General features: G+C 38.3%; 2 protein-coding genes across 3 annotated transcripts in view; one reads left to right on the top strand and one right to left on the bottom strand.

Annotated features, from left to right (window-relative positions):
- The window catches only part of LOC103253555 (rab-like protein 3), a 22335-nt gene extending 16207 nt beyond the window's left edge, over positions 1 to 6128 (bottom strand). Inside the window, exons 1-2 of the mRNA XM_008051836.2 lie at positions 6053 to 6128; positions 944 to 1035 (exon numbers count right to left, since the gene is read on the bottom strand). Of these exons, the coding sequence (XP_008050027.1) occupies positions 944 to 1035; positions 6053 to 6098 (138 nt within the window). The 5' untranslated portion in view covers positions 6099 to 6128. The remainder of the gene's footprint in view (positions 1 to 943; positions 1036 to 6052) is intronic.
- Positions 6129 to 6235: 107 nt separating this feature from the next.
- Positions 6236 to 24018, top strand: part of GTF2E1 (general transcription factor IIE subunit 1) — a 34505-nt gene continuing 16722 nt past the window's right edge. Inside the window, exons 1-3 of one of the 2 annotated variants that reach the window (XM_021709481.1) lie at positions 6236 to 6383; positions 11167 to 11272; positions 12223 to 12700. In XM_021709481.1, the coding sequence (XP_021565156.1) occupies positions 12244 to 12700 (457 nt within the window). In that variant the 5' untranslated portion in view covers positions 6236 to 6383; positions 11167 to 11272; positions 12223 to 12243. The remainder of the gene's footprint in view (positions 6384 to 11166; positions 11273 to 12222; positions 12701 to 24018) is intronic. The other variant, XM_008051835.2, reaches the window with a different exon arrangement.

Genomic DNA, 24018 nt, shown 5'->3' with positions numbered 1-24018 from the left:
TATACCCAGAAGAACTCAAATCACTCTATAAAAAAGATACCTGCACACGTATGTTTATCATAGCATTGTTCACAAAAGCAAGAACATGGAACCAACCGTGCTGCCCATCAATAGAGGACTGGATTAAAAAAATGTGGTATACATACACGATGGAATATTATGCAGCCATAAAGAAGAACAAAACTATGAACTTCACAGCAACCTGGATGGACTTAAAGAGTCTATAATACTGAGTGATCTTTCACAGAAACCAAGAACTGAGTATCACATGTTCTTACTCATAAGTGGACCTTGAACAACTATTGTAATACTGTAAGAAAAGGACTGAGAGTAGTGGGAAACTGTGAGGGGGTGGGGAGGCAGGGAGGTGGGATTGGCAGTAGTGGGAATCTGCCTGGGGAAGGGGGAGCATACTTCATCAACAAAGGTACCTGCACAATGAATATTTGTATACCTAACCCTGAATTGTACCCCACAATTTTAAAATTAAAATTTAAAATTTTAAAAAAAATTGCACCTGACTCCTACACATGAGATGGAACAGATAACCTAGACATGAGCCTTTACACTGTATTTCTAGCCAAAAATTAGCAGACTTACTGGCACAGGCTTAGACAGAGTTACTGATGGAGCATGTTAGGTAAACTCTAGATATATGACATAATGATTAAAACTGAAGTCTATGGCATCAGACAAACAGTTCAAATCTTGATTCTGCTTTTTATGAGTCAAGTGAATTTGTTCAAGTTACTTCTCTATGCCTTAGTTTCTGCATCTATACTTTGTAGTTTAAAAATATTAAAGAAGAGACATGTAAAGCATTTGGCACAATACCTAGCACACAGGAGGAACTTAATAAATCCCAGCTAGTGGTATTAATCTTGACAATAGTATTGTGATTTGATCATGTAGCATGAAAAACTAAATTATAAGAGATACATACTCTTACATCCACTGAGCAGCCCACAGTCCATGATGGGTTTCCCAGCACTTGATTCTGGCATAGAAGATGGACTAGTGAAGATTTCCCAACACCTGTAAAAGATACAAGAACTCTAGTCATGTAAGAGACATGCTGAGCCCGGCTCGGTGGCTCAGCCTGTAATCCCGCGCTTTGGGAGGCTGAGGTGAGTGGACTGCCTGAGCCCGTGGGTTCGAGACACCCCCTGGGCAACTTGGTGAGACCTCATCTCTACAATAAATAAAAAATTAGCCAGGCGTGGTGGTGCATGCCTGTAGTTCCAGCTACTTGGAAGGCTGAGGCGGAAGGATTGCCGGAGCCCAGCAGGTCGAGGCTATGGTGGCCGGAGCGGCCACTGCACTCCGGTCTGGGTGACAGAGTGAGACCTCAACTCAAAAAAAAAAAAAAAAAAAAAAAAAGAGACATGCTGAAATCTGTTATGGCAAGAGTAAGACTGTCAATATGAGGAATAATGATATGTAAAGCATGGTTGTTTAAATGCCATACCAACAATATAAGCTTTATTGAATAAAGTGAAGATGGCATAAAGCAGTGGTTCTCTCAAATTTAGCATCAGAATCACCTGAAGAATGCTGGGTCTCACCCCTAGACTTTCTGATTTAGCAGGTTTGTCATGGGGTCTAAGATTCTGAACTTCAAACAAGTTCCCAGTGACAGTGACGCAACTAGGCCAGGGGCCTCACTCTGAGAACCAATGATCTAGGGCAATTTCATATTAACTTATCCCTTTGCTTTTGAATGATTTCATTTATTTAGTCGATTTTAGAATTGTTAAAATCTTAACAGATCTTAGAGGCAATCTCTCTACCCTGCATACCAATGCTAAGATTCCTCTCCATGGCACCCTGATAGAGGGTCTTCAATTTTGTTTTTGAATATTGTCAGTGACAAGGACTCATCATTTCATAATTCCATATTTAGACGCTCTAGTTCTCCAACAGAGTAAAATTTTAAAAAGCAGCCAACTACTTAGCCCAAATGTACCCTTCGGAAAAAAGAACAACTCTACTCCCTCTTCTATATCAGGGCGCTTTACTTTAGGCAATAATTTATCTTCTTTTATATCTCTTGGGCTCAGGAAAATCTAGGTATTAATGCTAAGAGTAGCATTCAGAGAACTGTATGAAGAAGAAAGGGAATGAGTTCTCCCTCAGCATCCATGTGTGGAGTCACTCATTCGTTTAACAACATCTTGGGATTCAGTTATGACAAGCATAATTGAATCTTTATGAATCACTAGTTGTATAAAAATTTTAGATCATCTCTTTGTGTGCATTACTGTATATGAACCCATCATTATTTTTCATTATAAGAAGTTACATTTATAATGTAGAAAGTATAAAAAATCACCTGAAGACTACTGTCAACATGTAGGTTTATTTAATTGCATAAGAAGGGTTTTTCTATAAGCAGGTGGTTATTGTGATTATATACACAGTATATTTAAAAACAACATAAGCCTCTGTTTACATAGGTTGCTTTGTCTGGAATATCCTCTGTCCTCTTTCTCTTCTCCCCATTGGCCTGGTGAATTATTCTTTTAAGACTCAGCATCATTCTAGTCATAAAACATTTTCTGACTCCACACAGGTAGAACTAAGCATACCATCCACTACCCTTTGGGCCTCTACTGTATCCTGTACAATTTCCTACAGAGCACTTAAAACACATTATTACACTTGTTTACGTATAGGTTTTATTCACTGTTTAATTTTAAGTTCCTTGAGAATTGGGGCTGGGTTTTTGCTCATCTTTTTTATCTTTAGTACCCATAACAGGGCCTTAATAAATATTTATTTAGTGACTGGAAGTTTCTGTTATTACAGAATTTTCATAAACCTTTTTAATATCTCCACAATATTTAAGCAAATAGACATAACAATTTACTTAACCATTCTCTTATTATTAGATATTGAGAGTGTTTTGAAATTTTTACTATGCTAGGGAAGTTTTTGTTTAAACCTCTGTTCAAAATTTTTTCCTTAGTATACCTTCCTAGAAGCAAACATTTAAAATTCTTTACATATTGACAAATAACTTTGATCTGGTTACACTACCACCAGCCATATATATTATGTAGTTGGGTTTTCATCTTTGTTAACCTGATAAGAGAAAAAAATGTCATATCTTGCTACTGCATTTTTAAAATTTTCTGGTAAAGATATATATTGCGATCCTCTTTGCAAATTGCCTGTCTTTCCTAGGGATTCTCTGTTGATGTGATCAGCCAATTTATCTACTGAGTTTTAGTGTTATCAATTTATATGGTCTCTTTAGATATTAAAGATATTAATAATTTCCTGTAATTGTTTAATTGAATCAAACATTTCCCCAGGTTTTCCTTTTATTATTTTTACATACAGACATTTAAGATTTTTAAATATTCAAAATTATATTTGTCTCTGAATTAACAGCATTGTATATGGTAACTGTCACCTTTAGGGTATACTGTTGATTTTTTGTAGGCATGTAGGTTAGTTTATGTTGGAAGCACATATATAGGTATTTAATTATCAGCTTGATGCTAAACTTGAGCTCAGTTTAGCTTAAATGTTTTTATGCAATAAACATTTTTACTGCATGAAGGTAAAAATCTTTAAGCAGTAATACTGTGGCGCTCTCTGCTTTGGGTGATAATTGCTAGCTAACATTGGATGAAACTCTAAACAGTAAAAACAGTTGAAGTGCTAGGGAACACTAACAGTTCATTTATTTAAGAATTTTGAGCTGGGCTCGGTGGCTCAGTCTGTAATCCCGTGCTTTGGGAGGCTGAGATGAGTGGATTGCCTGAGCCCTTGGATTTGAGACCTTATCTCCACAATAAATCAAAAAATTAGCTGGGCGTGGTAGTGTGTGCCTGTAGTTCCAGCTACTTGGAAGGCTGAGGCAGAAGGATCGCCGGAGCCCAGCAGGTCGAGGCTGTGGTGGCCGGGAGCGGCCACTGCACTCCAGTCTGGGTGACAGAGTGAGACTCCAACTCAAAAAAAAAAAAAAAAAAAGAATTTTGGGAGGTTCTGAGTCTATGTTTTCATCTTTAGAACTAAAGTATATCAAAAGAATATACCTGATTTGCTCAGGAAAAAAATAATAAATGAATATAACTAAGTAAATGTCAGCTCTAAATATAGCAGTTTGTAATGTGTTAAGCTCATCTCTAGTCTCTGAAAGAACAAAGAGAAAATAGTATGTTTTTGAGACTTTCAGGATCCTTACTAAATTTCTATAGGATACAAAAGAAATTTGTAAATCTCAAGTCATGCCTTTATATATGTATGAAACAATAAAAATTTCATAGGGAGAGGACCTTTATTCAAAAATAAACTTTGAAGTTTGAATACAAAGGCAGATGAAGTGTAAAAACTATATTCTAAGCTATCAGATTGCTATGTTTTAAATTGCCATTAAAAGGAAATGTATAAGACAATAATTGACTTTGTACATAGAGCCTAATATTAGTGAATGTGTTACAAGATCAACCACTTTCCTGGAGGGCTCAGCTGTGTTTTCTGTTCTACAACTAAACCATAATGGAGGAGGAAAAAAAGCTTACTAATTACTAATTGCCTGATTACTCTTCCACATTCAATGTAGCAGTCAATTCTACCCATTATGTAATAATGCATTGATTTCAGTTATAACCCCAGCATCTAATACGATGCCTGTTAAAAAAAAAAAAAAAAAGTAAAATGACTTTTACTTTTTCAACAATTTGATACACAAAAGGTCTGTTAGATACAAGAGAAAATGGAATGACAGAGGAGAGAGAGAACATCCACTTAACATATCATGAAGAACTGTGTTAGTTCTCCATGCCAATATTAAATTCTACTTGGTGATACTCTTGCCAAGTCCCTTTAGGCTGCCATCTTTCTTCATCTGTAAAACGGAGTGATTTTTATTAAATTAACTTCAGCACCATTTCAAGCTACATGGTAGAAGAAACGAAGCTGACAAATTGCGATTATGTTAGAGTTTCAAAAAGCAACTTTCTTAAGGGAATGTTAAATGTTCTCTCTATAAAATATATCATAATGCAAATCATCTTCAGGCAACATGAAAACATTCTTAACCTCCCTCTCCCTGCCACAATTTTATATAGTTTCTGTTAGGCTAGTTTTCAAGCACGTTGGACTTGGACTATGTCCTCTCCACCTCCACTCATCTAGCACGATGTCTTTGCTCACAACACATGCTCAAAGATCAACTCCAGAAGTGCACATGTATAAAATGCAAAGTTAGCATTTATTCAAGTTCTTAAGAACAGCTGAGTTGGTGGTTGTGGTGGAAAAGGGCGGTGAGGTGGGAGGTGGAAATGTAGATTTCAAATGTAGTTCTGAATGTCCGAGATGTCCAAAGGAGAATTTTAACACTAGGATTAAATTTTCTTACTACTCCCTACAATCTAGCACATAATAGGTTTCCAGTGAAGAACAAATGAGAACAAGGAAATCAAGAAGCCCAGTTAAGAGTAAAACAGGATCACCACCCGATTATTTCACTGCATAATATAGTAGTGTCTAAGTGCATGGACTCTGGGTTCAAACTGGTCCTGCCATTGACGTCTCTCTGCCTCACTTTTCTCATCTGTAAAATGGGGTAACAGAAATGATCTCTGAACTGAATTAGTTGGCATATGTAAAGCGCTTGCCACTGTCATTCTTCTTTGTCTACGCTTGAAGTGGAAGTGCATTTCCTTACTGAACAGTTTCTTGTAAAGCACGGGACTACTAACTTCTGTATCCTTAGCACAGCCCCCAATACAATACTCAAAGCCTTCATAGTTTTCTTTGTTTTTTTAATAAAGGAATTGACTAGAGGTTGGGGTCGCCCAGGAGACGGATGTCAAGAGTCGCGTGGGCAAAGGCCCCCGGCTCCGCGTTCCCCACCCGCGCGACGCCACCACTCCGTCAAATGGAGCAAAGTCCTCTGGGAAGTGTAGTCTTTAGACCTTGAGAGGGGCTTCAGCCACGGCCCGAAGAAACAGGAAGTTAGGGGGGAAAAGGCGAACGGGGAGAGTTACTGGATAACTCAAAAGTGTCGGGAGCCCCAGAGGTGGGTTAAGCCGCTCACCTGAGTCTCCCAACACCAGTACCTTCACCCGATCCAGGGACGCCATCTTGCCACTGCCTTTCCGTGGTTAACGCCTGTTCCGGGATTCTAGACCAATTAGAGCTGGGCGTGGAGGGCGGAGCCTTCAATTTCATTGGCTTGTTGGCTATGACTCGCTTGATTGAAGGTTTCACTGTGCTGATTGGCTGGTCTGGTTAAAGGTAGCGGGTGGTTTCCAAAGCGGTCGCAGGAATAAGGCGTTTTCTTTGTCGCACAAGTGGCGTGGCTCCTTAAAGCCGGTAGTTGAATCGCTGAGGGGAGCTGTAGTGTGAGTGTTCGAGGATTCGCTTCGGTAAATGTTCCCTGTTCGTTGTTCCCAGATCTCTGGTCGGAAGTAGCAGTTCATGGTTTCTCCTCCTTTTTCACTTCCCTCTCTTTAACTATCTTCCTCTCATTAGTTACCCTCTTGTCTTGGTCCTCCAAAGAATCACTGACCCCGGAGCGGCCCGTGTGCGACCTCGGGTAGGACTCGGTTGCGCCGAGTGTGGCCCTGGACCCAACTGGGAGAGTCCGAGGGAGTTCGGGGTCTCGGGATCTCGCAGCGGGGAGGAGTGAGCACGACAGAACGTGGCTGGTGGAGGGCACCTGGGTCCCGAGGTTTCGCGGGGTCTGCCGCGGTGTGTATGAAGGATGGAGAGTGCGGTGAAATAGGATAACTGAGAAAACCGCGCCTATGTGTATAGAGTGCAAGTTCTCCTAGAACTGGAATAGCAATGTACTGAAATAATCTACCTGGATCCCCCGCATCCACTCTTTTCTCCTTTTATTCTCCATCTTGCAGTCAGCGTAATGTTTTAACATCACGGACGTGCTCCAGCCACCCCCTGCTTAAAATTAAAACCATGTTAAATTGAAGGAGTGTCCAATAGCCTTTTTCTGTTGTGGAAGCAGGAGTGGAGGAAGTGAACTGGGGGGAAGCTAGTAGGATGGGCCACGTGCCTAGGAAATGTATTGAAAGTTTTATGGATGCACTTCACTAGCTGTGCTAGATGCTGGAAATTCATTGGTGAACAAGAGTAAGTCTCTGGTCTTAGAGATAGACTTGGAGAAAGTACAAGAAGGGGAGAGAGCTATGGGAACACGTGAAAGGGGATTATTGTATGCTACTATGGGGAATCTAGGAAGTCCTCTATGAGGAAATGTGTTTGAGACTTGAAGGATGATTAGGAGAAGGGGATTTGGACTTAGCTTTGAGTGCAGAGGGACCAGCACTTGCAAAGGCCTGAAAGTAGGGAAAGCATGTGTGGCTTATGGAATTGAGAGTATGCCAGTGTGGCTGAATATGAGGCTGACAAGGGTAGACAGCACATTATTTTCAGCTTTATTTGTCCAGCTGCATGTTTCGTGCACAGTAGTCCTTAAATATTTGTATGATTAGAACACATGTGAGTTTGGACTGGATAGTTAGGTGAGGCTGGAAGATAACTGGTGGACTATGAAGATAAAAAGAGGCTGGGCATGGTTGTTCATGCCTGTAGTCCCAGCAATTGGGAGGCTGAGGGGAGAGGATTGCTTGAGCCCAGGAATTCAAGACCAGTCTAGGCAAAATAATGAGACCTCAACTCTACAAAAAAATTAAAAAAAAAAAAAAGAAAATGAGTCAAACATGGTGACACATGCCTGAAGTCCCAGTTATTCCAGAGGCTGAGGCAGAAGGATCGCCTGAGCCTAGGAGTTGAGGGCTGCAGTGAGCCATGATTGGTGCCACTGCACTCCAGCCTGGGAAACAGAGCGAGACTCTAACTCAATAAAAAAAAAAAAAAAAGAATAAGAGCCCTGAGAGGTTCCACAAGAAGTATCCAAAGACCCTCCCAGCTCCTTTGCTGTCTAACAGTGTCACCTGCTATTCAGCTTCTGCTTACTGTTTCTTGTAGGAACATGGGCTCACATTTTTCCTCAATATTTCCAATTTCCAAGAGAAGCTAGAAGTTGAAGTTTATTTGAATGCTCACAATTTTTTGTCTTTTTTCTTTTAGTCTAGGTCTCACTGTGTCACCCAGACTGGAGTACAGTGGCATGATCATGGCTCACTGCAGCCTCGACCTCCTGGGCTCAAATAATCCTTTCTCCTCAGCTCTCCTAATAGCTGGGACTCCAGGTGCACACCATCACACCCTGCTAATTTATTTTTTGTAGAGATGTGTTCTTACTGTGTTGCCCAGACTGGTCTCAAACTCCTGGGCTCAAGCCGTTACTCCACCTTGGCCTCCCAAAGTGCTGGAGTTACAGACATGAGCCACCATACCCCGCTAAATTCTCACAATTTTTAAAATGTTAACTAATTCAAAAAATTTTTGAAACATTCTTTGGATGAAACAATGTATGTGGGCTGCCAGCTTGAGAATTCTGATCTAAGAAATTTGAGAAATCCAGAGCTTGTTGAATAGGAGATTCAGCATGAGTTGGTGGAAGTGGTGGAGGAGAGAAGGCAGTGGTCAGGAAGGAGGATTTCAGAACACAGATTTTGAACAAGGTAGCACAACTTGATTTCATTCCTGAGCTCCAGTTTCACTTGTTTAGCTACCTGTTGGACATCTTCAGAGGAATATCCTATGATGTTTCCTCAAAGACTAGCATCCAAAAGTAAATACCTCATTTCTTCCAAACCTGCACCTCTTCAGATGTTACTCATTTCTCATGGCAGTACTTTTCTTTTCCTGGTTACATTGGCTCAGAACAAAGAACTATTTAAGATTTTTTTCTACTCTTGTATGCCATTTCCAATGTATTGTTGAGTCCTTTCGATTTTGTTTCTGTAATAAGTTTCTTTCATTCTGTTCTCGCAGTTTTTTGCTCTCTTCCTTAGTTTTGGTTTTATTACTGTAGCTCCCAATACTTCCAAAGTGCCTCCACCTTCACTGATTTCAGCCTATTCCTCATATTGCTGTAAGAGTCACTTTTCTAGATAGGGCATCTTACTATAAATGCCAGTTCTTAACTGAACTCTTATGCCAGCCCTGAAAGCAGAATACTTTGCATTAATTATCTCATTTAATCCATATAGCAACTGTATGAGGGAGGCATTATTGATCACATTTTATATATGAAGAAACTGAGGCTGAGAATTTTCCAGAGTCACAGGCTAAGAGATGTGGAACTGGGATTCAGTCTTCATGGCACTCCCTTTCTCTAATCTTCAGGGCTCCCTAAGTTATTTCAGGCAAAAGAAACAGACTGAGTGATAAGTTGCACAGGGACCTTTCCAGCAGGATGGGCATTGGCAGATTATCTAATAGCCAGGGATCCAGTTTGCCTGCAGCAGTGATCAGGGACTTTTGCTGCTTATTAGAGTCACCTATATAACTTTCTTTTATTTTTTATCTTTTGAGTTGGGAGTCTCACTCTGTTGTCTAGTGGAGTGCAATGGCATGATCATGGCTCACTGCAGCCTCAACCTCCTGGGCTCAGGCAATCCGTCCATTCTTGCCTTCCAAGTCGCTGGGATTACAGACATGGATCACTACACCCGGCAAATTTTTTGATTTTTTTTTTTTTTTTTTGTAGCTATGAGTTCTCTCTGTATTTCCCAGGCTGGCCTCAAACTCCTGGGCTCAAGTAGTCCTTCTGCCTCAGCCTCCTAAAGTGCGGGAATTACAGGTGTGAGCTACCATGCCTGGCCAGACTCTTTAGAAGTTAGTGAGATACCTACCTAATCTGGCCCTCCTAGACCAGCTGAAACAAAACCTCTGGGAATGGGGCCCAGGACCAGTATTTTTAAGATGCTCTCTAGATGATTCTGTTTTATAGCTAATGTTGAGAAATATTGGTCTGGAGTGTGGAGTGTATGGGGTGAGGGATGAGGAAGGAGAATACAGTAGTAGGAAATAATACTGGGAAGATAGTTTATGTTGACATTTGTCAGCCATTCTTTGGCCTGTTGGATGTTTCTGAAATTATATGTTGTATTCTGCCAACTGTTGAATATGTAAAAGAACAAAAAAACAAAATCAGGTTCAAGTACAATGCATGGGCCAAATTGAAAGGGAGAACAAAATGCTATGGCACTACTTTGGTGTTGAACCCAGGCATTTGCCTGGCATTCTTGAGCCCTGGGGTGACAGGAAGGCTCTAGGACCACAGGTTCGGATCTACTTGTTATTAGTACATCTCCTTATATACACTCATGCCTGAGTATTTACAATCTAAAGTAGATGTTTTCTTATAACTGACTTTCCTTTTACTTTTCCTTTATTGCATATAGGGCCTTATATTTTTCCCCAAAAAATGTGTATATAGGTTGGTTATTTAGGATTTTTTTTTTTTCTGAGTAGGAGTCTCACTTTGTTGCCCAGACTGGAGTGCAGTGGCACACTCATGACTACCACAGCCTTGACCTGCTGGTCTCAGGCAATCCTCCTCAGCCTTCCCAGTGGCTGTAACTACAGGCGTGTGCCACCACACCTGGCTAGTTTTTTCATTTATTGTAGAGACAAAGTCTCGCCAATTTTCCTAGGCTGGTCTTGAACCCCTGGGCTCAGGCAATCCTCTTACCTCTGCCTCACAAGGTGCTGGGATTACAGATGTGAGCCACCACACCAGGCAAGAATTTCTTTATAGTATCATATTGTGAATAGATATCAACTTATTTCTTATAAGAGGGGGTATTAAATTGGATAGGTATGACAACCCTGATTTAAAGTAAGAGAGTTAGTTGAAATTAATATTGGTAACAATATGATTCCCCATTGAAATAGTTTAGTGGGATGTCAAGAATTTTCCTTTGGAATAGGGAAATTTAACTTAATGTAGCCTGTTTGGATAGATAGCCTAACCATTTTTAGATTGGAACATGTTAATATGGAAGCTGTCCTTGTAAACAAGTCGTTTAATTACATCTTACTGATCATAACCACCCCACTGAGATAGTTGATATTATCCTTATAGCTCAGAGAATAAATTGCAGCTTGCAGTTATTTAAGGGATTTGTTCAGGATCACACAACTGCCAAAACAGGCTGTCTAGCTCTGAATTCCAAAGTCCAGGTAACTAAACCATATGTCAGTATGAGAATTGAGAAAACAGTTTTCTGGGCCATGACATGGAAATCAGCTTAGCTTGTCCTTTGTCCTACAAAGGATGCAGTATTTATGGATATCTTGGACTCTCCTTCCACTCTCCTTTCCTTCTGTTTAAGGACTAGGTGGTCTTTACTTAATTGGTTATCAGATTTAACTTTCCAAGGTTGGTAAAGCTGTCTGGATTTAAATGTTAATTTCTTTCAGATTTACAAGTTACTGATTTTTGTCAAACACTCCACCTGGTGATTACTTATGTGTTTATTGGCTTGTGATTTTATTGTGAAAGCTTGACTGTAAACCATCCTAGAATCCTGGTAGAAAAACTGTACTTAAGAAAATTGTACTCAAGAAAAATTGTACTTTAAGGATATACTAATTGCTAAGTTTCTTGGTGTTTCCAGCATTCTCAAAGATGTATATCATTAAGAATCGTGAGCACTACATTTAACTTTTTTTGTGTTTCTCTTCTGAAATAAAACATGGACTTGATGTAATATGTCATTTAATAAGCAATAAGTCACTTTTTAGAATCAAGCACCTTCTATATCATGAAAGAAACCATGTAAGAAATGTAAAACTTTTTAGGTGTAATCTTTTGTGCACTCTAGAGGAAAATCTTGTTCTTTTATTTGTATTATTTATTTATTTATTTATTTTGAGTTGGAGTCTCACTCTGTCACCCAGACTGGAGTGCAGTGGCCGCTCCCGGCCACCACAGCCTCCACCTGCTGGCCTCTGGCGATCCTTCTGCCTCAGCCTTCCAAGTAGCTGGAACTACAGGCGCGTGCTACCACTTCCGGCTAATTTTTGATTTATTGTGGAGATGGAATCTCACCAAGTTGCCCAGGCAGTTCTCGAACCTGCAGGCTTAGGCAATTCACACATCTCAGCCTCCTAAAGTGTGGGATTATAGGCTGAGCCACCGGGCCCGGCTAATCTTGTTCTTTTAAATGCTTGGGTATTGGAAGTTTATTAAAATAACATTTGAGAACTCTTGTGGCACTCCAAGAATAGTGGTAGCTGTCAACTCCTATTAACAGGTTGGTTATTCTAGATTCAAAATAATTACTGTCTTTATGCTTAACTAATTTTATCTTTTTTTTCTGAATTCAGTGTATTTAAAGTTGGAGTTTGATGCTAAAGATGGCAGATCCAGATGTCCTCACCGAGGTTCCTGCAGCATTGAAGAGGTTAGCCAAGTATGTGATCCGGGGATTTTATGGCATTGAGCACGCCTTGGCTTTGGACATCTTGATCCGGAACGCCTGTGTGAAAGAGGAGGATATGTTGGAGCTGCTCAAGTTTGATCGGAAGCAACTTCGATCAGTTTTGAATAATTTAAAGGGAGACAAGTTTATCAAATGCAGAATGAGAGTAGAGACTGCTGCAGATGGGAAAACCACGCGCCATAACTACTACTTTATTAATTATCGTACTCTTGTTAACGTGGTAAAATATAAATTGGATCACATGAGGAGGAGGATTGAAACTGATGAGAGAGATTCCACCAACCGGGCTTCCTTCAAATGTCCTGTCTGTAGTAGTACTTTCACGGACTTGGAAGCTAATCAGCTCTTTGATCCCATGACAGGTGAAGTTTATACAGTTTTTGAATCTTTCTTTTAAGGAAATTTAAATGTGTATGCTTTTTCTTAAATTGACTCATCCAATTTTTAACCCATCATATATGTCGTTATAAAAGTGAATGGATCACTGTGAATCACAGCATACAGTCAGTCTTACTGTCCTGTTTGTTAAGTGTCATTCTGCTTTGAGAAGCCTTCGCAAAGCCTTTCTTTTTCTTGAGGGAATGTACTAATCCATGGGGTTTTTCTCACTCAAGACCCTCCAGCCTCTTCCCCACCCACCCTTTATTTATGGCTGCAGCCTAATCTGACGGGAAGATTTCTCTACCACTTTCAGGCTATTCTAATTTTACTTTTGACCTCTTCAACAAATATTTGATCACCTACTGTATCAGTCACTCCCAGATGGTGCAATACAGTGTATTTAAATGCTTTGTTAGTCGAAGTAGAAAGTGCTTTCAGGAGTGTACATAACTAAAGCATATAATCTGAATTTGCGGAAGACCTCTGGAAGAAGTTAACAGCTCAGAACTAAAAGATAGTAAGAGTTAACCAGATGAAATAAGATGGGAATCCTTTCCAAGTTAAGAAGTGGATATGTATTTAGGTCTCTCAGCTCTGCTTTATTAATGGAAGAGAATTGTCAACAAAGGTATATAATTTTCCTCATTTAAGTTCTTTAGTTCTAAGGAATTTTAAGGACTCAATGCTGTTAAGTTAGATTGACTTGTTAATGGTTGAGTTCAAGAGTGTAGGCTCCTTTTTTTTTTTCTTTTTTTGAGCCAGTAGGGGTCTCACTCTATTGCCCAGGCTAGATTGAAATGGCATAATCATGGCTCACCGCAGCCTTGACTTCTTGGGCTCAGGCAATTCTTCTGTTTCAGCTTCCCAAGTAGCTGGAACTATAGGCCTATGCCACCACACAGTTAATTTTTAAATTTTTTTTTAATGGAAACAGGGCCTTGCCATGTTGCCCAGCTTAGTGTCAAACTCCTGGGCTTATGCAGTCCTTCCGTCTTGGCATCCCAAAATGCTGGGATTATAAGTGTGAGCCACGGTGCCCTGTCTTTTTATTTCATAGACCTGCCTTTTTCAAAACTTTATCTGAAAAGTTTAATTTAGACTGTCCCACATCTCACATTTTCTAAAAAATTGCAGATTTGTATATACTTTGTTTTCTAATTTTAAAGTGTTTTGTATGGTACACTTAAAATAATCTTAAAATTATGTATTTAAGGGGATATAACCCCAATATCAAGATTACTCTATTGACAAAACGAGTAGAGAGGATCAGTGGCCTTTTTCTTTTTCTTATTTATTGTGAGGCAGTGATTTTGGATGAAAAGTCATTTAAAGAATTCACATTTGTATTTAACATTTAATTTGTGTGAACTTAAGTTTTTACCTTAAAAGGTTAAACTAGAAGAGATCTTAGCCGGGCTTAATGGCTCAGCCTGTAATCCCACGCCTTTGGGAGGCTGAGGTGAATGGATTGCCCGAACCCATGAGTTTGAGACCCGCCTGGGCAGTCGAGACCTCATCTCTACAATAAATCAAAAAATTAGCCAGGCGTGGCAGCACGTGCCTGTAATTCCGGCTACTTGGAAGGCTGAGGCTGCGGTGGCCGGGAGCGGAGTCAGACTCCGACTCCAAAAAAAAAAAAAAAAAAAAGAGATCTTAATTATAAGAAACTCTTAACCATCCTGGGAATAGGAATTGCCTGAGTATGCTGTACAGGAGGGTTGTAGAATATATCTGGAAATCTTTGTAGACTGGAAAAATCTCGTGGTTCTTGCCATTCACCCTTAACAGATTCCTTGAGGGAGCTCTGGGTTTGACTTTGTGATCCCCCACAGATGTTGGTGTTAACAGTGGTTCTGTCTTCATCACTCTTGACTGCAGTGGAAGATGTTATCCAGTCCCTCAGAGAGAGTAATTGAAAGTAATGGGTTTCTACTACATTTATTCATCACTTGAGTCTATTTAATTTCATGGAACTCTTTCTAAAAGGAGATGATTTCACTACTTATATATCTGTATTTAGGAGATTGATCCATCATGCTCTCTGAATTTCACCTAGGGTTGGCGTCTGAATGAAACTAGTTGTAATCAATAGATGGCCTGTGGAAGAGATGGCCTAACACCCCAGTATGGTCAAGAAGCTGTTTGAATCAGGGAGTTAGGTAGAAGACAAGAAAATATTTTATGGAAGAAGGCTAAAACTGAAACAATTGTGGCCAGTCTGAAAAATGACTGTATTGTTAATTTGAGGGCTATGGTCAGCATGAAGATGGAGAGAAGGAATGCAGTGGAGCAAGAATAAGTCACTTTACCTTGGTGTCACTCAGGGGAGGGTGCCCTGATCAGCCAACACTAATGTTTGACTTAATTGGCATTATGACCCTTCAATGAAGTCTGAGGTGTCTTGACTGAGAGTTTGTAATCATTGGGAGTCTTCATTCTGAGAACATACTTGCCTTTTGATTATCATTTGGCTTTTCATTTAGACTTTTTTTTAAGAAGAAATGTGCTCACTGGGTGATATGAGGCCCCAGTTCCTTGTAAATTTTGGTGTTTTTTGTTTTTGTTTTGTTTTGCTATTAATACCCAACACCCTCTCTTGGTATATACATTGCCTTTAGAAATCATTGTTTTTCCCTCTGATTCCTTGCTTTTTTGCTCAGTATTCATCCCTCCTTCTCTCTTGCTGCTATCCCTTTATGAATAAGGGGGTAGTAAACATTTGGTGTGTGTAATAGCTGAGGAGGGTACTTTTTCTGCTATAATATTTATGCTTGGTCTAAATTGGTAGTATGCATTTTTCTTTCTAAGTCAGTCCTGTACAAACCTGTCCATTATCCTGGTTGTTACAGGAGATGGGTAATATTTCTGACCATGTTCCTGACCAGGTGATGGAGATATCTGATGGGCTTCTATCTCCATTCCTTACTGACAGTGCTTATATTGAACTGTGACTTACATTCGCAATTAGGGATGTTTAGGAATTGGATTTGAAGCTTTCTAGACTTAATTGTTAAAAAGTTCTTAACTCAAGTGTATGGAACAGCTCTCTGCCACAGGACAAAGGATAGTAACTCCTAAATGAGCTCCTAAGGACTACTTGGAAATTCTGGACTCAAGAAACTGAGTCTAGCAAGGATTGTTTACCATTGTCAATCCACACATAAGCCAGTTAATCTTCCTACTTTGGTTTATAGCTTTTTCCTTCCTCATCTCTGCTTTTCCTAAATATTGTAAAATTTCTCCCTACTTTTCATTTAGATTTGCTTTTGATGTTTCTAGGTTAAACTCTCATCAGATGTTTGGTGCTTATGATATAGAGATATTTTATTTCACTAAAATGGAATAGCCTAACCTTTGCCCACTAGTCGCTGGTTTCAGAAGCTTAATCAGGCAAAACCTGTTTCTGAAATATGGGGGGTTATGTAATCAAAACAAAAATATGACATGAAATCCCTCAATGAATCAGCAAAATTGCATTTTGTGTTTCGTAAATGGTAAATGCGTGTTTTAGATTTAGCAAGCTTTCTGACCATTTAAATAGATTTAGTATTTCTATTTTAGCAATCTCAACCATGGGTGATTTAGTTAATGGCATTTCTAAGTTAAGTTCAGCAACATGCTTCTCCAGAGGGAGATGGGGGGATCCTATTCTCTGTTTAGATGTTAAGGTTAGGTGATTTGGAAATAGCTTTATATTTTCCATTTTTAGTTTAAAAATTATGCAACCAAAATGCCAGAGAAAAATCTGAAGAGAAAAAAATCACCCACAAAACCACCAGCCTTTTACATATTACCTATAATTACAATCATAGCCTAGAATAATTTGTGGATCTCTTGGTTCCTGAATGTACTAAACCCTCCTGTTTCTATCTAATGTTCAAAATATGTTTTAATTGGTATAATTCCCCCATTTTCCTTTTCACACTCTTTTGGGCACCTTGATATTTATTTTTTGCTGGTATAGATAAAGATAGTTTGAATACCTTTGTATATATAACATTCCTGTTTACATTTTTCCTTATGAATTTTTAGTAGTGGGAATATTGGGCAAAAGAATACAGTTTTATAGCTTCTGTAAGGGCATATATAGCACTATATACCACTGTGGGTGGAGTAAAATTGTTATGGGCTTGAATTGGAAATAATTTAGGAGCCCCTGTTAATGAATTCACCCAGAGACCTAGGAATCACATTTTAGATTTTGGCATAAGATACAATTTTAAAATTTTAAAAAGGAATCTTATGTATTTAATAAGATCTTAGAAACAGGAATTTAGAGATTTTCTAGTATAGCTCATCAAATTGTATGTGGGGGGTGCTTATGTCCTTGAATTTAAAAGATCTTATAAAATATCAGGCTGGGCGTGGTGGCTCATGCTTATGATCGTAGTACTTAAGGAGGCTGAGGTGGGAGGATTATTTGATCCCAAGAGTTTGAGGTTGCAGTGAACATACCTTTGCACTCCAGTCTGGGCAACAGAGTGAGACCCCCAACTCAAAAATAAAAAAAAATAAAAATAAAAATCTCGGTGTTTATAGATTGCTAGGATGTTTTAGATTGAATGTTAAAGGAGAATATGATAGCTCTTATGGAGATTCAGCTTGTTTTGTGTGGATCCATGGAAAAGACTTAGCAACAGATAGATTTTTGAATTAGCATAAAGAAATCTTTAATAATTAACTCTAAAATAAATCTCTAATTAATAACTCTTAAAAATAGTCAGCAATAGGAATAGACCTCCTCCAGGGATGAGTTCTGAGTCACTTAGAATAATCAGGCAAATTTGGTATATACTTGGGATTTTCATGTGAAGTTTGAAGTTAAATCATACGAACCCCTTCTTGCCTTGTGATTGCAGGTAAAGCTTTTTGGTTTAGACAGATTAGTTTCCTGATCCCCCATTCATTATGTTTCCTTTTCTATTCCCTTGCCCTAATCTTTTAAAACTATTAAGGTCCTATATTTGTGAGACTTTCAATTAAAGATTTGTTAATAATGTTTGCCTTCTTAGGACAGGTACTTTTTCCTGTCTTCATCTCTTTGTACTTGGAACAGGAGGTATCTTTAAACAGGGTTTTCAATTCCTGAGATGTGTAGGAAGAAATTTTTCTAGAATTGTTTTGCTCAGTTGCTGAATCTTCAGTCTTCTTTGGAATCTTACTCAGGATGAATTTATTGGAAAATTATAGCCTGAGCCCAGCAGGTCAACACTGGGGTGGCCGTGAGCGTGCTACTGTACTCTAGCCTGTGCGACAGAGTGAGACTCTGACTAAAAAAAAAAAAAAAAAAAAAAAAAAAATATATATATATATATATATATAGAGAGAGAGAGAGAGAGAGAGAGAGAGAGAGAGAGAGACAGACAGAGAGAGAGGGAGAGAGGGGAAAGTCAAAGGTATGGATTTTTTGGAGAGGGAACAAGGGAGGGGGTGATTATTAAAATAAGTTAAAATATATATAAATACAAGTTATAGAAAGATAGTAAGGAACACTTATCCCTCTTTACCCTTCGCTCTCCCCAAACCTTCAGATCTAATTTTTTAAAATTCTGCTGCTTTTGATTTTGAGGATTTGAAAGGTTTTTTAAAAAAGATCTTATGTTTTTATCTTTTTTGTATTTGATGCCAATTGCACAAGAGCTAACTTTTTTGCTTATTTGTAAAGAGTTGCTTTTTAGTTTTGATGCTGACATACAATATTGTATTGGTTATTGTCTTTCAAATAGTCACATCAAAACCACAGACTTTTTGCCTGCCTACTGCATGTTGAAATGAATTCGATTTAGGCCTAATTTAGATAACTTATTTCAAGGTTTAGTATTCATCCATTTAGTATTGTCATTTTCTCTCTTATCCCCCCTAGAGTACATTTATTTTCCCTTATAATGACTTCCAGAATCTAGAAATGATGCATTATTAGAGTAAATCTGATAAATGTCCACCTAAGGAAGGACAGAAGCCAGTTTCATTGATAAACTGAATTTTGGGGGAATGAGGTATTGTGTTATTAATACATTTGAGGTCTTCTGAATTTTAAAAACATTAAGCCCACTTCTGGTTTTTTTTTTCCTTTTGAATGCAAATGGATGAGTATTTTGCAGTTATGTGTTCTGCAGTGAATTATTAAGATAATTTTTCAAATTTGTTTTATTTTAGGTAAAAATGATTACATGAAATGTGTGCCTGTGTTTATGCCAAAGTGTATTACTATTTAATAATAGCAGTTACTTTTTCTACACATTTTACCTTGCTCAATTAAGCTGAAGAAATTTGCTATATGAAAATAAAGTTGGAAATTAGAATAAAAGATGACTTTTGACCTGGCATTGTGGCTAGTGCCTATAATCCCAGCACTTTGGGAGACCGAAGCAAAGAATTGCTTGAGCATGGGAGTTCAAGACCAACCTGGGCAACATAGCAAGGACCTCGTCTCTCTAAAAAATAAAAAAAGTAAGCCAGGTGTAGTGGCACACGTCTGTAGTTCAAGCTACTTGGGAGGCTGAGGCTGAAGAATCCCCTGAACCCAGTAGGTAAAGGCCTGAGTGACAGAGTGAGACCCCGACTCAAAAAAATAACAAGGATGACTCTTTGAGACTTCAACATTTGACTTAATGTTTTAATATATATCCCCTGAATGTTTTGAGTTATAAAAATTGCAACAAGGGATTTGATAATGCTGTCAAAGAACAAACCAGGAATGACTGTATTAGCTTATGCATACTGATTAAGAGGGAGTTGAGTGCTTTTGGAGAGATCAAAATAACACTTGTTTCCTTTGTTTTAAAAATACATAAGTAATATATGAATGTAAACTTGTTAAAGATGCAAATAGTAAAGAAATATGTAGGTTAAAATGGCAAACATAGTTTTTCCTCTCTGTGGCTCTCCCACTCAACTCAGTCCCCACTCCCACCTCCTTTTGTGTCGTAACAATTAGTAAGTTTTGTGCTTATTCTTCCAGTGCTTTTACCCTGCACCTCCTATCCCAGCCCCCTGTAAGTCCTTTTGAAATCTAACAAGGCAAAATGATTCTTAATTATTTTGTCAAAACAGCTTTTGATGAGTAATGCTTAGACCACTTATCATATTATTGTACAGTTTTTATTTAGAACGTTTATTACATTGGGTTATATTGCATAATCAGTATACACAGAGTTCTTGTCATTTCCAGATGTTTTTTGGTTTTTGGTTCTTTTAAGCAATGGCTATAAGACAGTAAAATGACAGGATGTTAGGATTCCAGAGCCCTGGCCTCTAGTCTTGGGCTATGTTAGTAACTATTACCTTGAGCAAATCCTATAATCACTCTTGGCCTTTTAGCATGGGTGAAATGATAAGTTCTCTCTTCTATACCATATATGATTTCTTTCAACTCTCATTTCATATCACTCTTTGGTTTGGAACTTAGTTGACATTCTGAAATGTGGAGAAGCTTGGGGTTGTTTTATCACTGCTTTTAGAGGATGATGTTAGTCATTTTTGGCTAATTTGGAAGCCTTAGTTAGGAATTGAAACCCCCTGGATATAGTATTGCTCATATAGAAAACATGCTCTGTTTAAATGTGCCATCTTCAGAAACATATTGTGGCATAATGTAGAATAATATTTACAATTTTAGGTAGTCTTATTTTCCCAAGCTCCCCAGTTCACTACCTTTCCCAATATACACATAATTTATAAACTCTTCAGTGGGAGGGAAACAATGTCTAGATATGCTTCCTAAGCTATATGGTGGTTAGCTTTCTACAGTGCAGTAAAATTAATTACACATGCTAGTGTTATGTCTTGAAGTTTTATAGTTTCCTCTATCTCACTACAATTCTAGGAGTTCTTTTCCTAGCTACTTAGTTTTAACATAGAACTATGAGTTGTCTTTTGTTTTTTCTCCTGGAAGCTTTTTGAGTGAGGGGGAGTAAAAGAACTTGTAGTCAAAGTTTTTTCATAGGATTGTCTAGAAAAGCTATGCAATTAATTATCTCTGGCTTAGATTTTGTACTAGTTTCTTAGGCAGTCAGTCTCCTTGCATTCGCTCTTACTACCCATATGCCCTATTTGTCATAGCAGTCAGTGATTCTTCTAGCATATCAGGTCATGTCACTCTTCTGTTCAAAACCCTCCAATGGCTTCTTCCCTCATTCAGAAGTCAGAAAGTTTAAGTTTACAGAATTGAGAAGGTCATTTATATACTTCTCCTCCCTTCCCCCATTTTGGGGCTTTATTTCTACCACTTTCTCCTAGGTTCACAACAGCCATCTTATCTGTTCCTTAGCATACACCAGGCATGCCTTCATGTTACTTGCCTTTTTGCATGTGGTTTCCCCTTGCCCATATATCTGCATTGCCCCTTGCCTCTTTTAGGTCTCTACTCGCACATTACTGTGTCAGAGAGGCTTTCCTCGAGTTTCCTATATAATAGAGCAATACTCTCCCTTCACCCTCTTTTTTCTTTATTCTCCTTCCCTGCTTTGTTTTTTTTTTCCATAATACTAATAAACACCTTATGTCATTTTTTTGCCTTGACTACTCCCACTAGAATGTGAGTGCCATTAAAGCAATGCAGAAGAGGATTGGCTAGACTTTGGAAGGCCTAATGTCAAAAGCCCTTGGGACATTAAACCCACAGTCCCTGGGTAAGGGCTCTGCAGCAGTAGACATTTGATCCTTCCAGTTTCCTTGGCCAGCCTTGAGGTCAAGGGCTGCAACATGACTCCCACTCCAACACTGCAGCACCCTGTGTCATATCAAAGCATTTGGACTTATTTTGATTTTTTTTTATTTGTGGAAAGCAAGGCTGAATAATATTCCACTTGCAAATAATGCCTTTGACAAACTTTGACAATGATTTATGGGAACTAGCTGATGGCTTGTTTGCTGTATATACTGAAGAGAAGAAAAAAAAATACAATTCTGACTAATTGAGGATTTGACTAATAATGTCTTCTGCCCATAGTCTCATTAGATATCTCTGTCCTTTTCCTCAATTTTAAATTTTCAAAGCACTTTCTTGTCAAACTAAGGAGGATAAACAGTTGGGTTTTTTTTTTTGTTTTTTTTTTTGCTTTTATTTTATTTGTATGTATGTATTGTTCTCCTGATGGAATATTCACAGAATCAAAGTGAGTAACATATTTATTAAAGTGGGTATCATGCTGGAAGTAATTATGCTGAAGGCCTTGGCCGGCATAATAGACACTACTTAAAATTTCTTCTGTGTTTAAAAAGGAAAAGTGTCAAGTTTTGAATTTTGTTGAACTTTACTGTTTTTTTTCCCCCTCTTTTGTTCCCAGTCTCTTCTACCACCTCTAATTCATTTTGTTTTTACTTTTCTTATTTGGTGAAAGTTAAGATTATGTAGAATTCTTTTCCTCTTCCTTCCCTCTTCCACTCTCTCTCATCCCCACAATTAGGTCTCCATTTCTTTTCTACTCATTTGGAGTGATAACTTACCTTCGTCAGAAGAATCCTGAGTCATAGAATTGGGACATTCCTATAGATCTGAATAGATAACCTTAAAATATAGTTTTGAAATACCTGTTTGAAAAAGAGCTTTTTTCTTCCCACTTTTCAATGCCTGTTATCTGCAACTGGATATATTTTTATCTTTCTGACAAACCTGATAGGTTAAGACTCAGCTAAGTAAATGCCAGGTATGTGATAGGCACTTATGTTTGTTAAATTATTTGTTACAAATCCTTTCTCCTATTCCATATTTTTTTTTTAGAAATAGATCTATTGTATGTTCATGGGAGCATTTGCTAAATTGTAGCTGGTGGGAATGATGGGAGATTGGGAGAGGAATGTATAATTCAGTATGGTACAGTGAATTTAGGTTTTTGAGTCACAAAGATTTGTATTTTAATCCAGGTTTAGTGATTTTTGTTTTCAAGCTATGGCCTAATAAACTTAACATCTCTTGAGTCTTCATTCCCTTATGTCAGATTTGGGTAGAACTATTGCACAGACTTGCTTCTGATGAATACATAGGAATATTTGTAAAGTAGTGTTCTTAGTTATTTTGTGATTTGTGAGTATAGTATCATTGAATTCCTTTTCCCCTTTTAATCCCATCATTTGTCAAGCTTTGCCTAAAGAATCTTTGTAGCCTTCATTTTCCCTCTGCTACCACATTCTTAGATGTAGCTTGCATGTTCTTCCTTGCATGGTTTGCATTCAGTGTTTATGATTGGAGTCTTCTTGGTGAGAAGGGAAAGATGCTCTGAATTTCAATTCCAGTTTCTTCTCTCATTCTTGAGTAGCATATTCTACACACACTACTTAATGTACAGTGATTCAGGTACAAGACGAGTAGGGATGTTTTTCACATTTCTTAAAAACAGTTTTCCACCAGGGGTAGGTATCAGAATTACTTGTGGAACTTTTAAAATTCACATTCTTGGGCCTCATTCCAGATCTACTGAATCAGCATCTCTGGGACAGGGCCTTAGTATAATAATTTCCACATGTAATTTTTTATGCAAGCACCCAGTTAAGAACTGCCTTACTAGAAGGTCATCTCAAGCCACTAAGGCAGATAAAAATTTATAAATATTAGTTTTGATGACCTCATGATCTTTCCCAGAACCCCTCAGTAGCTTTCCTATTTTTAAAGAGTAAAGTCAAAATGAAACAAAATAAAGTCAAGACCCACTTGTAGTCACTCCAGTCTATCTTGTTAATTCTGTTTTTTTAACCATTCTTTTTGATAACTATACACCTACCAGACTGAAATTGCAGTTTAACATAAATTTTCAACCACCTACTTACTTTTCTTATGATGATCTAGAATGCCCTGTTCCTATCCCCATTTTCTTGACCTCTAGCAGTTTTTGCCATCAAATTCAACCTCAAAAAGTAAACTTTCTTCATAAACTTTCCCTGTTGCCTCAGCTAGAAGTCACATTCCTTCTTTGAACTCTTAAATATTTATGTACTTTATTTTTTTACACTGATCCCTGTTCATGTTTATTTCCAGATACCTTTCTTCTCTACTAGATCTATGAGATTCTGTTTGACAGATTCTGTTCTACCGTTCAATGTAATTAAAATAGTGTCTCCCTTTAGAGTATGTCTGCTTAAAGTCCAGTGTAATAATGATAATGTCACCTTCCTCTCATGTAATACAACTCATTGCATGTACAGTTGTCGCCTGGCCCTCTTGCTCCCCCGTACCCCATGGGAATCGTGGTTCAGGGAACTGGCTCAAATACTGATATTGCTTCTGTGTTTGCCATGAGTAATAAAGTCTTTGACTTCGACCTAACAGCATTTGTAAAACTGTGGTGGAATAACTTGTGAGCTT

The sequence above is a fragment of the Carlito syrichta genome, unplaced genomic scaffold (assembly GCF_000164805.1).
Source record: "Carlito syrichta isolate Samal-C Ts95f unplaced genomic scaffold, Tarsius_syrichta-2.0.1 Scaffold237430, whole genome shotgun sequence".
Classification (NCBI taxonomy): domain Eukaryota; kingdom Metazoa; phylum Chordata; class Mammalia; order Primates; family Tarsiidae; genus Carlito; species Carlito syrichta.
This window is presented reverse-complemented; position numbering and strand designations above follow the sequence as displayed.